Below are 13,224 nucleotides of genomic sequence, written 5' to 3' on the forward strand. Positions count from 1 at the left end.
CGCATAACTATCAGAAACAAAAGAGGAATAGACACAAGGGGGTTCATTTTCTTTTTCTTTTATGATTGATATCTGCCCTTTATGGCTGAGATTTTGCTTTCTATGTAGATGAATGGGAGAATTTTTTGGATCGGATTGGCCGAAATGAGCAGACAAGAGATGTGGAACTTGTAGAGGGTTCAAGTGATTCTTTGGAGCTTCGGCTTTGGGCATCTTATCGAGGGCAGACTCTAGCCAGGACTGGTTAGAATAACTTGATATTTCTACTGTTATTTATTCGTTATTGTTTATAATGAGTTGGATGTGATCTCTAACGGAATTTTTTTTTCCTTTTATGTCTAATTTTCTTGGAAATGCAGTGCGTGGTATGATGTATTATAGAAGGGCTTTAATGCTGCAGAGTTATTTGGAAAGGAGATCATTGGGAGGTATTTGCTTTTAGACCCTTTTTAATGTCACCAATCTTATATTTTAGGGCACGGATATATCCTCACATTTTGTCTTTACTCTGTAGCTGGTGATTATTCTCAAATGGAGTTCCCCACAGCCCAAGGTTTTGAGTTGTCTCGTGAATCACGGGCACAAGCAGATTTGAAGTTTACTTATGTGGTGTCATGCCAAATTTATGGTCAACAAAAGCAAAAAAAGGCACAACAGGCGGCTGATATTGCTCTTTTGTTGCAGAGGTATAATTGTTATTTTTATTATCATTCATCTATTTAACTACGTTTTCTAGTTTTGTGTGTCTAGACTTTTGTGTTGTTAGAATGCAAATTCGAATAGTCATTCTTTTTTTATCTTAATATAATGTAAATTGCCTAGAGGCCATGCTACAGATTATGAATGTTTAGTAGAGTGGCATTTATAATGTTAGCTAGGTTACTGCATGGGTGCCAAGTGGCTTGGTCTCATGTTGAGGACTCCAATCACTTAAAATTTGGCCATGAGTAGATGGTTATGTACAAGTGTAATCTAGTAATTAAGGAGTATAATAAAGGCGTGTAGCTTTGGTGGAAAGCAAATTGTCTATAGTTTATGGATGTGGTTCCTTGTTATATGACTGGCCTTCTGCCATTTTCATCTATAGAACATTATGAGTTAGTTTCGTTGAGTTTGAACTGAACCTCTGTTGATATAAATTTTCTTAACTACCAACTTCATTGTCAAAGGTTATATGCACTCCCCTCTCCTGTACAGATGCCATTTACAGGAATTTGGAATCAACTCTTAGAGGATTGATGTCTGGTTTTTCGGTACCTTGATGCTTCATACATCAATCAGCTGAACTGAAACTTATGTTCTTGATATAATCATAATCTGGCTTAAAATTTATGTTTGATAATAGATAGACAACGAGAAGGTAGGAAGCCTGCTGGTGGTCACTCTGATTCTTATATTTCTTTTTATGCCTATTTTTATATGTGTACCAGTTAGTGTGTTCGAACCCTCAGATTTCCATATAGTTTAGACCTTGATATTATTTGATTACAGATCTTGCTTTTAGATCTTTATGTCTCGTAATAGATCTTGATAGGGTGCGTTGGAAGTTAAACAATAATTGCAATTTGATGTTTGGACCTTCTATGAGGCGATTATTGGGAATAGTGGCATGTACTTTCATGGAAGAACATATGCTGTAGCAAGGGTCCAAGGAAGGCTTCTTTCTTTCTTTTGACAGCTACCCTGGGGAAAGATTCTGACAGTGGATAGCCTTACTAAAATAAATTCTTTTATTTTTAGGGGGGGTGGGTGGGGGAGGTCGGCATATACTGCTTGTGTCAATGGTGTGAGGAATTAGTTGATCATTTATTGCTCTATTGTTCTTTTATGAGAGAGTTGTGGTTGTTGGTCTTCTCTTCATTTTCAGTTCTTTGGGTGATACCAGAAAAGGACATTGAGTTGCTGATTTAACTGGAAAGTTTCAGTGACATAGTACGGATGTTATTTGGGATGCTGTTCTTCTTTGTCTAATGCGGTCTGTTTGGAGGGGGAGAGAGGTGTGTGTGTGTGTGAAAGGTTGTTCATGATGAATAATCATTTCAACATACACTATGTTGCACATCCTATCATAATTGGCTAGGATGGTGCATTGGACATTTATCTGAGAGTTGTGCCAGGCTTCTCCATACAGCAGACTGTTGAAGCTAAGTATGACACTTCACTGAAAAATTAATATGCAATGGAGAACACTAGTCATTCTGTCATTTAATGAGCTTTCTTTATTTTGTTGTCAATTCTTTGATGTTTTTTCTATTCATATTTTTCTTATCAAACTCTGTATCATTGTTGTGAGGCATTATTGTTGACTTCTTCGTATTACTTAATATATATTCTTTTGTTATTAGAAATGAAGCACTCCGAGTTGCTTTCATACATGAAGAGGAGAGTAGTGCAGCAGAAAAGGAATTTTATTCAAAGCTTGTCAAAGCTGATATACATGGAAAAGATCAGGTAATCAATGATTTTTGTCAAACCTGTTCTTTCTTCAAAGATCTTTATGTCCTTTCTAGGATTGATTTCTGATTATGCATCTATGCTTCCAATTTCATTTTCTCAAAGCAAAATAGTGATAATTCGTGTAGGTTAACAGTTAAACTGGCTGTTTGAGTGTAGCTTGCTATAGATGGAACCGATCTGATATGTTTTTTTAAGGAGTAGATAGTACTTGCTGCTTTAAATGCCAATATGCTTCTTTGTATTGGATTCTGTGTGTTCTTTTTTTCTTTCTTTCTTTTTTTTTTTTTGTTTTTTTTTTTTTTTTCTTGCCCTTTTTTGTTAATTTTTAAGTACAAACACTTGGAACATCTTCAACAGATGCTATAAATGGCTCATATTAGCTAAATATAGCTGATATTAGCCATTTTTCTTCTTCCTCTCTCTCTTTTCCTCAATGATCTGGTTCGGCACGGCCTTCCCGCTCTTGTACTCCTGGACAACCTGGGGGCCTCTCATTGATCTGCTTGACCAGGTCCGCTTGGCTCATCTTCTTCTCCAGCCGCATGGCTCAGCTTGGCTCACTGATCTCCGCACCAGAAGCAGGCTTATGGGCAACCCAGATCTCCGCACCACAACACTCGACCTCCACTTCCACAACCTAGAGGAAGCCAAAATCAAATCTCTTTTCAGAGAAGCCCAAGCTCAAATTGAGAGAGAGAGAGAGAGATGCAGGCTGAGAGTTTTTGGTGGTGTTGGTGGATGGTGTTTTATTTTTTCGTTTTGTTTTGAAGGTGTGGGTCGGTCTTGCTACTGGTTGGTGGGTTCTTTTCATGAAGATTTGTGGGTATGGATGGGTTGATTGATACAATCTGTTTGCTGTGTCAGTAGTGGAGAGTTTCAAAGATGTGGGCTTTGTGATTGCTGGTGTACTGGTGTGGAGAGAGATGAGAGAGGAAGAAAACGGCGTTGTTAAGAAAATAATTTAAAAACTACTGAAAAATAATATTTAAATAAAATAAAGAATGAAATATATATATATATATATATATATATATTGTTGGAGTTTGTATTGAAAGAGGAGTAGGTAAAATAAAGAAGAGTGCTTTTTGGCTAGGTATTTTACCTACCCTTGCTTGAGATGCTCTTAGTTTCAGTGTCTTAACAGTTGAGATTTGATGACAGTGTAAACAAATTTTGCCATACTTAGTTTTTCTTTCATAGTTGTTGGTCAATAAATGGCTCTCTGCATATTGTGACTTGGTCTTATCAATTATATTGTACTCTCTTGCTGTGGCAATTTCTGTAGGAAAACTTGTGTCTTATAACATTGTGCAATTTCTGAAAATTATTTTCCAGGCTAATGAGTTGAGCTGAGTTTTGCTGTGATTTGCTAATGATAGTTATTTTTCTATATGCAGGAAATATTTTCCATCAAATTACCTGGTGACCCAAAGCTTGGAGAAGGGAAGCCTGAAAACCAAAACCATGCTATTATCTTCACTCGAGGGGAAGCTGTGCAAACAATCGACATGAATCAGGTTATATGCCTCTTTTGGTTAGATAGCTACCTTTCCTTGTTCTTGTTGGATTTTTTGCTACTTCTTTTAATTGCAAAAACCAATTTGATGTGAGTGGTGGCTATGGGTGACAAAGTGGAAATTTCTTCTTCTATGAACTGTTCAAACTGGAATGAGCAGATATGAACTTTCTAGCACACACACACACAAAACAAAACTGGCTGAAAACACATGGAAACATATTAGCATTGCATCAAGGACAAATTTTCAGGTCTGCCAGATTTGTGATCCAAATTTTCATTTGGTTTTGGCATGATTTATGGTGTGGAAATACTCCAATGAAGTTGGTAGACTTGACAGTCCAGATTTTGTGCAATCACTTTGTTTAATCTACATCCCAACATTTAGGAGAGAGGAGGATATTTCCTTAGAGAGCATCTCATCTCTTCTTCCTCTTGTCGGCGTGTCAACACGTGTGCCGACATCTTCTCCTTCTGTTTTTGTGGGGTTGATGCTATGTTGTGCCAAATACCCATCTAAATTAATAGGCGAATACTCAGTACGTTTTAACTCGCAAGTGCACAAGATCAAACGATAGTATATTGTGGCAAATACGATATCATTCCAACGAGGATTGTTGATTTTGCTTAGAATTGATTTTCTAAATTAAAATACCAAAATTGTTACGAAATTGATATTATGAAAAGAGATAAAGATAAATGAAAGCGTTAGGGATTCGACATCCACCACTGATTAGATTAATTAAGATAACAATATGCCAATGCGCCAATTATACCTATATATTTAATGTTTGCCAACCTAAGAGCAAGGGTGTATACTCCTTAAGCTATTGATCTCCCTAAGCAACGAATTAGGCATGGGTGTATACTCGTAACTCTTTTCTTTCTCAAAGGATTTAGCATGGGTGCATACTAAGTTCTTTAAAAAAGCATAAATCTATGGAAATCGACAAACACATGAGGCATAGGGCATGGGCGTATACTCTTGGTTCCTCATGTTGATTAGCCCAAGAACCCGCAATGATATCTTTTGTCACTCTATTAAGCCTAGGACTTGATCATCCAAATTGAGTTAAATAACTAATCCATACCACATGCATATGTTGATCAAGCACATTCGTATGAGAAATTCAATTAAGCAGGAAATAATCAATTTAAATATATCAAAATATGATTGTAGCAAATGCGCCAATATTGAAATTCTAAAAAGACATGATTAGGGCTTCAATCCAACCTCTAACTAAAGAGTTAGTTTCACATAATTAAAATAAAGGGAAAAGAAAGAACCGAAAACGCTTCTGAACTGAGCCTCCAATTCCTCTCCTCAAGATTGTGCTGAATTGTGTCTTCAATGGTGTGTTTTTCAAGAGGCCTAGAGGTCTATTTATAGGCTTAGGAAAGACCTAGAAACCCTAGTAAACCTAGTAAAATCGGAGGTCTAACTTTCCTAGTCCAAAAAGGATTAGGAAAACCTAATTTGGGGAGAAAAATGAGTCTGGCTGCGTGTCTATTTGCGCACACCTGCGCTCGCTCCTTCTCTGGTGTTCAAGTGCTGGTGCGCTCAAGCCTAGGCAATGTGTGCTTGAGCGCACAGCTGCATGGCTAGAGTTTGGACTTCCTCACTTCCAAAATTTTCCAAAATTGCCCTTTAAGCTTGAATTTTCCAGAATGCTTCCTTTTTCCTCAAAAACCTATAAAAAGACATAAAACACAAAAATGAAGTAAAATTGCACAAACTAACAAAACTAAGGAATTAACAAATATAAATTAAGGGGCTAAAATATGGATATTTTAGCACAAAACAAGCTAGTCAAAGATGGGCTATAGCAGTTTGTTTTACATATTGGCCAAAGATTTTGAGCTTTCTGTGTTTGTAGGGGGGGTCTGTTCTGCAGTTGGTTGAGAGAGGAGGGGGGTTTTACCGGGTTTTGTTGTTGGGAAAATTCAGCGTTGCTTGGCTAATGAAGTTGGCAGAGTCACTGGTTCGTAGGCCAGAATCATAATTCATCCAATCTTCAAGAGAGGGGAACAAGGCTTTCATCACCCAAAGGGCTCATTGTTGTTCTAGAGGGGAGAGAAGGGTAGGGATGGAGGGTTTTCGCTGCTGAGATTGGGAAGGCACTGGCTTTCTTGGATTCCTCTCTCGGCATGGGCTCTGCAGTGCTCCTGCGCCCTCACTCCGGTGGATCCAGTCGCTTCTTGTCAGCCCCACAGGCAATGGTCTGGTGGGTATCGTGGGGAGCTCAGTGACGGTGTAACCCAACATGGTGGGTACTAGGCCCAACTCGTTCCTTTCTGTCCTGTCCATCCGATTAACAAAATGGTCGCGTTTCGTAAGCCCACTGTGTTGAAGACTGAAGAGGGGCTGGGCAAGGCTCTCGATCAAATAAAGGCCTGGGTTCAACTTCGGGTCACATGATCAAGGTTCATGATCATTTGTTGGGTAAGCATCCTGGGTTTGAAGAAGAAGGGACTTTCTGAATCTAGAATGCTCTTTAAATTATGATTCAACAGGTGCGTTCTTTAGGTGTGGGAAAGGCAAGGCTCACGCGTTTTAGCGTTGGGTGCTTCGTATGGGCGTCGGGTTTGAGAGTTGTTGGTGTTTGGGGGTTTCGGGTTGGAGGGCTTTATTTTTGTGGGTTTTTCTTGGTTGGGTTCTGTTTGGTGTTGGGTTGTTTGGGTTTTTCTTTTGCTTGGTCTAGTAAGGTGTTTCCTGGTGTGTACTGTCAATGTACTGTGGGACGCCTTTTATATAATTGGATTTACTTGTCAAAAATATTTGTGGTGGCCGTCCTTCAGCTTTTTGAAAACCTGAGATAGATTTTCAGTTATTAAACACTGTTCCACATATTTTATGTATTTTTTCTTGTAGGGTCCATTGGCAGATGCTTATGGCATAAACTTAGTTGGACACTATTAGATATATTATTTCTTGTTCTTGTTATTACCAACAAGTTACTGTTAACCCGCATATGGCCTGCTTTTGACTTCTATTTGGTTTTACATTAGGGTTTCAAAACAATAGAGTATGGGAACCTTGAATAGTTTCTTGCAAATAGCTTCTTGTTTCAATATGTATAGCAAATAATGATATAGATATAACCTGTACATAGTAACACTCTTCTTTTCTTCTGTAGGATAATTACCTTGAAGAGGCAATGAAAATGAGAAATCTTCTCGAGGAATTTCGTGGTAATCATGGCATTCGACCACCCACTATACTTGGTGTAAGGGAGCATGTTTTTACAGGAAGGTTTGTGTGCTATCCTTTAAAATAAGGTCAACTTTGGTTTTTGTTTCCATGGTGATCTTTATTACCCCTTACATGTTGGATATATCAATGCAGTGTCTCATCATTAGCTTGGTTCATGTCCAACCAAGAGACTAGCTTTGTAACCTTGGGGCAGCGTGTTTTAGCAAGTCCACTCAAGTGAGTCATCTTCTCATAAAAAAGTGGTTGAGTTGACTTATGGATCAATTTATCGAGATTCTGTTGATTACTTCCAAGCTGCTTTTTGTTTTTAAAACATGTTGGAAGAACTGGAGAAAGTTTGAATGGCACTTTTATATAAAGTGTTGGTCAGGAATTTGAACTTATTATTTTAAAAATGTATCTAGAAGATATTCATAAAAAGATTGACATGCTATATTGAATATAAATAAATTTTATTATGGCTTTCTATAACATTGCAGAGTCCGCATGCATTATGGACATCCGGATGTGTTTGATCGAATATTTCACATAACTCGAGGAGGCATCAGTAAGGCATCGCGTGTTATCAATATAAGTGAGGATATATATGCAGGTAAGCTTGAGGGAGTCCAATGATTTGCGTCTTCTTTCAATATCTCACCTCAGTGTTATTAACAAGTTACCCTATGCTAATTCTTATATAACTTGGTATCCATTCTGGATTTTATACTAAAGTATTGGCCAATTTTATATTATTTTCTTTACTTCAACTTGTTTAGTGTAGTAGTTTTCAAGAAGTAAGAAATTATAGTTTTTATTTTTTTAAAATTTTAATTTTACTCTTTTTGTTTAGTAGTTAATCACTTTGTTAAGAAGAGGAGAATGCGACAGTACGTTAAGTATGGTAGACAACCCCTAAAAAATTACATATTACATTCTAAAGTTTGAAAGGATCAATAAATTCTACTAAAGTAGTGGAATGAACACGGCCTAAGACAGATATCTAGTAATACAAAGTTCTTAGGAATGAAGATTTGATAGAGATGAATGTACGTTTGACTCCTCCAAAAGTCCAGCCACTTCTTTTTCCCTAATTATCCACATGGATCACAATGGAACAGACTTTCACATTTTTCTAACTTCAAAATGATCATATGGTTGTGCACCAATTCCATCAGAGTTCAAAAACAATCCTTCCACCTTCCAGCTCCGCCAGAGTTGAAGGAGTCGGAAAACCTCCAACTATTCCTCTGAAGGAAACATCTTCTTCTTCGACAAAAATCAACGAAGATATTTCGTTTTAGAGAGATTTCCTCATTCGATGAAGATTTATAGAAGACTCAAGAAGCTGAGAGCCTAGGCTGGCAATCCTGGTTGGCGTGTCAAGTCGACCAACCTGCCTACCCATTAAGGGTCAACTCTGGCACGACCTTAATTAAACAGGTCAACCCTGACATGAGTTGACCTTTAAATTCATGCTGACTACATAATTGTTATGATTCTAGTTTTCTGAGAATATTCTGTCAGAGAGAGAAATGAACTTCAAAGCAAGGGATTGAAAAGAAAACAACAGTTACATATTTCATTTTTCTATTTCACTGTCGTTTCGGGTAATCATCTTATATTGTCTTGGAATCCTGTCCCAACGTTCTGATCGTAGACCAACCTTGTGGTAAACAAAATCCAGTGAACCACTTCATTTCTTCATTCCATTCATTCCCCTTTGAAGAAGGAGAATCCAACCCTCTAGTCTAATTGAATACTTTCAACCTTCATGCTATTTGAAAGAGCTTTCAACATGGAGTGGAGACTCCATAATGTACAAGAAGAGTAACTTATCTATGAATTTCGTTCTAATTCAGGTCTTGTTCTGCAATTAAATGTATAACTCAAACCCTTACCTTGACTAGTTTGTTGTGGAAAATCTCGATGACATAATCATTTATAGTCACTCCCCAGAGGTTTGGAACCCTGAGTACAGTGTTCCACATGTAGCAGGAAAAGAAGTTGTACACGAAACGGTGCTTAGATGAAAGTGCTCTTTCTCGGACATTGGATCAGCAAGAGTGATTCATATGGATCAAGAGAAGATCAGATCTGTTTTGGACTAGGAAGTACTGTGTGATCAAACAAAATTATATCTGAAAGGGATACAAATTGACCTACTAATGCTTTCGCTTACCACCACATTTGCACTTACACCTCCATACCTTGTGTCGCGCTTAACCTCTTTTGCCTTTTTCTTCCTAGAATGCCCTTAAAGTTATTAAAATTAAAAAAAAATTAAAAATTAAAAAAATAAAAATAAAACATTTGCCACCAAGTCCTCGACAATGCGCACCAACCACAACAACTCATCCTTTTTGAAGAAGGATGAGTTGTTGTGGTTGGTGCGCATTGTCGAGGACTTGGTGGCGGTGGAAACGTCTGAGGTGTTTTGGGACCAATCCAGAGCAGGGTTCCCACGGGTTATTGCACAGAAATGCTCCAACAGACATGGACGATTTCTGACATTAGAAGAGTTTGATGGAAGGCGTAGATGCGGCTCCGATCATTCCGAAGGTCGCTATGGACAAGGCGGGACCGCTACATGGAGGTCCGACCGCAAAGTCCTCTCTCGGTGAGGCCGTGAGGTGTTAGGGAGGGCAGAGAGGGGGTCAAGGCTAAGGAAGGGGTGGGTAGGAGGAGCTATGCTGAGGCGGTGGGGTTGTCGCTGCAACCGGCAGAGGAATGTTTTAATTCTTTTTCGGAACCGATCGCCATGGTGCCAAGGTGGCTGAAAGAGGCCTCCGCAGAGCGGGATAAGCAACATCAAGTTTCTGCCAGAATAGGGGGGGACTCGAAACAGGTTACCACGCCGGAGTGGATTGCTGGTGATATTGCGGAGGGTCCGAAGAAGACGTTCTATTCAGGGACGGCGGGTTTGCTCTGTCCAAAGCTAGGGGTGTCTTCGGGTGATGAAAATAGGGCTCCGGCGAGCGATTCTTCTTTTCTGGCGAACAGCTTCCATACCACGGTAAGGCAGACTGCATCGTATCTTGGAGTTGATCACGTGAAGGGACAGGAGAGGAACGAATGCCATGCTGTGCAGTCTCTCTTGCGTGTGAAGGGTGAGCTAATCAATGCTAAGGAGACGTTGAGCAGGTTGAAAGGCGAATTTGACGTGGGTATGGAGAAGCTGGATGCTGCTATAAAATATCTAGAATGTCAGACTTTTGTTCCCAAGGCTGATGAGGTCTGCGTTTGTGGATCCGCGAGAAAGAAGGCCTTCAATCTCGGGGCAGTCCAGCACAAGAAGGCATTCATGATAAGGCCCAAATGGAATCATGATAAGTCTGGGAAAGCCGTGAAGACTTATTTCAGGAAAAAGGGTGTTCGGCCCATTATGGAAAAAGGGCTAGTTAGTGGCCCGAATAGTAAGGCCCCGATTATTCAAGAGTGCAAGGCAGTGAAGTTTGGGAAGAGTCCTGTGGAGATAGGGGAGTGCTCGAGCGTAAGGCCGGAGCCGGAAGGGGTGCTGGAATCGTCGGAGGGTGGTCACAAAGCGTCGATGGGTGTCGATGGGTCTGGTCGCGCTGATTCTCACTTGACGATCGAGACCGTGGGTAAGGGGTTGGCAGATCCCCACGGGCTGATCGTGACTACGGCCACGGCAGAGGAGCCGATGAGGGTAGCTTCGGCGGGTAAGGGGCCGGCGTTGATGGTTCCGGTGAGGGCTGGTGTTGAGGGCGTGTTTTCGACAGTGGAGTCCACGGTTCAGGCGAGGTTAGAATCTGGTGATGGTCCCGGTGAGTTTTCTGACAGTACAGAAGCGTCGATACTTGCCGGAAACAACTGTTGCTCGCCGGCGATCGTTTTTAAGGACATGGGGGAGACGTTTCCGTGCCAGACACAGCCGGAGATGCCGTTGGTGGTTGCCGCCGGTGAGTCAGAGATGGCCGGCGATTTGTGCAGTGCTCCGGCGGTCGTGATATTGGAAGGAGGGGAGCCTCTGTCGAGCCAGACAACGCCGGAGGAGCCATTTTTGGTTGCCGCCGATGAGGTACTTGAGTGGGTCGATTCTGGGGAGATTCCTGGAGCTGTCGGAGCACCGGCGATGGTGGTTTTGGGCGGTGGGGATACTGTTTCGCACCAGAAGATGCCGGTGAAGCCAGGTACAGTGTGTGAGGGCAATGAGTTGGTACCTTGGTATGGCGGTGAAGGGCTCCAGGTTGTTGGTCAGGCTAGTGGGGGATTGGGTCAAATGCAGCAACTAAGGTCCACTGGTGGGCTGCATGTCTGGGACGATGATCCTTCAAATGGTGGACTCCAGTGTGCAGGTTTGGTTGGTCAGGTGGTGGTAGCTAAGAGTAGTGGGGGTGATGTCATGGTTGATGATAGGAGTAAGGAAGGTGGGAGGGCAGAGGCGTGTGAAACAGAGGGGCCTTCGCCTTTGAACAGTTATGGGCCTTCGCCTTTGAACAGTTATGCAGCAGGTTATTCCGATTGGGTTATTCAGTGTGCCAATGAGATATATCCGATCGTGGGGATTTCGTTCGCCGGTCATAAACTGCAATTGTTAGCATTGTTAACCTCTCTAGAAGAGGAACGTCGAAATAATGGGATGGTGTCTACTTCCAATAGCGGCACTAAGGGTAAAAGGGAGATGAGGAATTTGGAGTGTTCGGTGAATTATGATGCCAGAAGTGGGAGCTCGGTTCGGGGAAGCAGGAAAGGGAGGGGGAATGTAGAAGTGTTATGAAGATAAGCATAATCTCTGGGAATGTGAGAGGATTGAATAAGAGGGATAAGCGCTTGAGGGTGAGCAATTTGCTTAGGGACTGGAATGCAGATGTTGTTTGCCTTCAAGAAACCAAGATTCAGGCTATGTCTAGAAACATTGTTCGCAGTTTATGGAGGCGAAATCATGTGGATTGGTGCTGTTTGGAGTCTAGTGGGGCCTCGGGTGGCATTTTAATCATGTGGGATACTAGGGTGGTGGAGAAGATCGATGTCTGTATAGGGGATTTTACCCTGGCTGTGTCTTTCAGGAACGTGGCAGACCTCTCTGTGTGGGCTTTTGCAGGGGTGTATGGTCCGAATATTGATAGGGATAGAAGGCTCCTTTGGGATGAGTTGGCTGGTGTTCTTAGTTGGTGGAACGTGCCATGGTGTATTGGGGGAGATTTCAATGTTACCCGTTTTCCTAGTGAAAGATCGGGTGGAGCTCGTCTGGATTCTGCGATGATGGGTTTCTCAGATTTTATTTCTGAACAAGGGCTTATGGATCTCCCCCTTGGAGGGGGTGTCTGTACTTGGTCGGTTTCTCAAGATCCTCCGCTATGGTCTAGGATTGATCGATTTCTTGTTTCTTCAGAGCTGGAAGCCTGGTTTCCAGGGGTGAGGCAGAAGAGGCTTCCACGTCTATGTTCGGATCACTTCCCAATTATGCTAGAGTTGGGGGAGGTATCCCAGGGGAAAAGGCCATTCAGGTTTGAGAATATGTGGCTTAAGGAGGAAGGGTTTGTTGCGTTAGTGAAACAATGGTGGGATTCTTTTGAGTTCCATGGTTCGCCGAGTTTTGTTCTCGCTCGCAAACTCAAGGCCTTGAAGCTGAATTTGAAGACTTGGAATGAGGAGGTGTTTGGTAACATTGAGAGGAATAAGCGGACTCTTCTTGAGGATCTCCGGGTGTTTGATGAGCACGAAGAGAGTAGGGCTTTGAACGAGGAGGAGTTAGCGAGGAAGGCCGAGGTTGTGCGAGAATTAGAGAAGTGTACTCTTATGGAGGAGATTAGTTGGAGACAGAAGTCTAGGGTGTGTTGGTTAAAGGAAGGGGACAAGTGCACTAAATTCTTTCATTCCATAGCCAACTCTAACAGAAGATATAATTCGATAGAGAATCTTATGATTGGGGATAATCTTTCTTCAAATCAGGATGAGATTAGTGAGCACATTGTTGATTTCTACCAAAAGCTCTTTGCTGAACATCACAGTTGGAGGCCTTTGGTAGATGGTATTTCCTTGGATTCCATCTCAGAGGGAGAGGCCAGCTGGTTGGAGAGAGATTTTGAAGAGG

General features: G+C 41.4%; 1 protein-coding gene across 1 annotated transcript in view; it reads left to right on the forward strand.

The window, feature by feature from the left end:
* Nucleotides 1–13,224, forward strand: part of LOC132173904 (callose synthase 10) — a 63,850-nt gene that overhangs the window by 41,670 nt on the left and 8,956 nt on the right. Inside the window, exons 32-39 of the mRNA XM_059585572.1 lie at nucleotides 109–243; nucleotides 360–428; nucleotides 515–686; nucleotides 2,346–2,451; nucleotides 3,855–3,974; nucleotides 7,111–7,226; nucleotides 7,320–7,403; nucleotides 7,667–7,779. Of these exons, the coding sequence (XP_059441555.1) occupies nucleotides 109–243; nucleotides 360–428; nucleotides 515–686; nucleotides 2,346–2,451; nucleotides 3,855–3,974; nucleotides 7,111–7,226; nucleotides 7,320–7,403; nucleotides 7,667–7,779 (915 nt within the window). The remainder of the gene's footprint in view (nucleotides 1–108; nucleotides 244–359; nucleotides 429–514; nucleotides 687–2,345; nucleotides 2,452–3,854; nucleotides 3,975–7,110; nucleotides 7,227–7,319; nucleotides 7,404–7,666; nucleotides 7,780–13,224) is intronic.

Source organism: Corylus avellana, chromosome ca3 (assembly GCF_901000735.1).
Source record: "Corylus avellana chromosome ca3, CavTom2PMs-1.0".
NCBI lineage: Eukaryota > Viridiplantae > Streptophyta > Magnoliopsida > Fagales > Betulaceae > Corylus > Corylus avellana.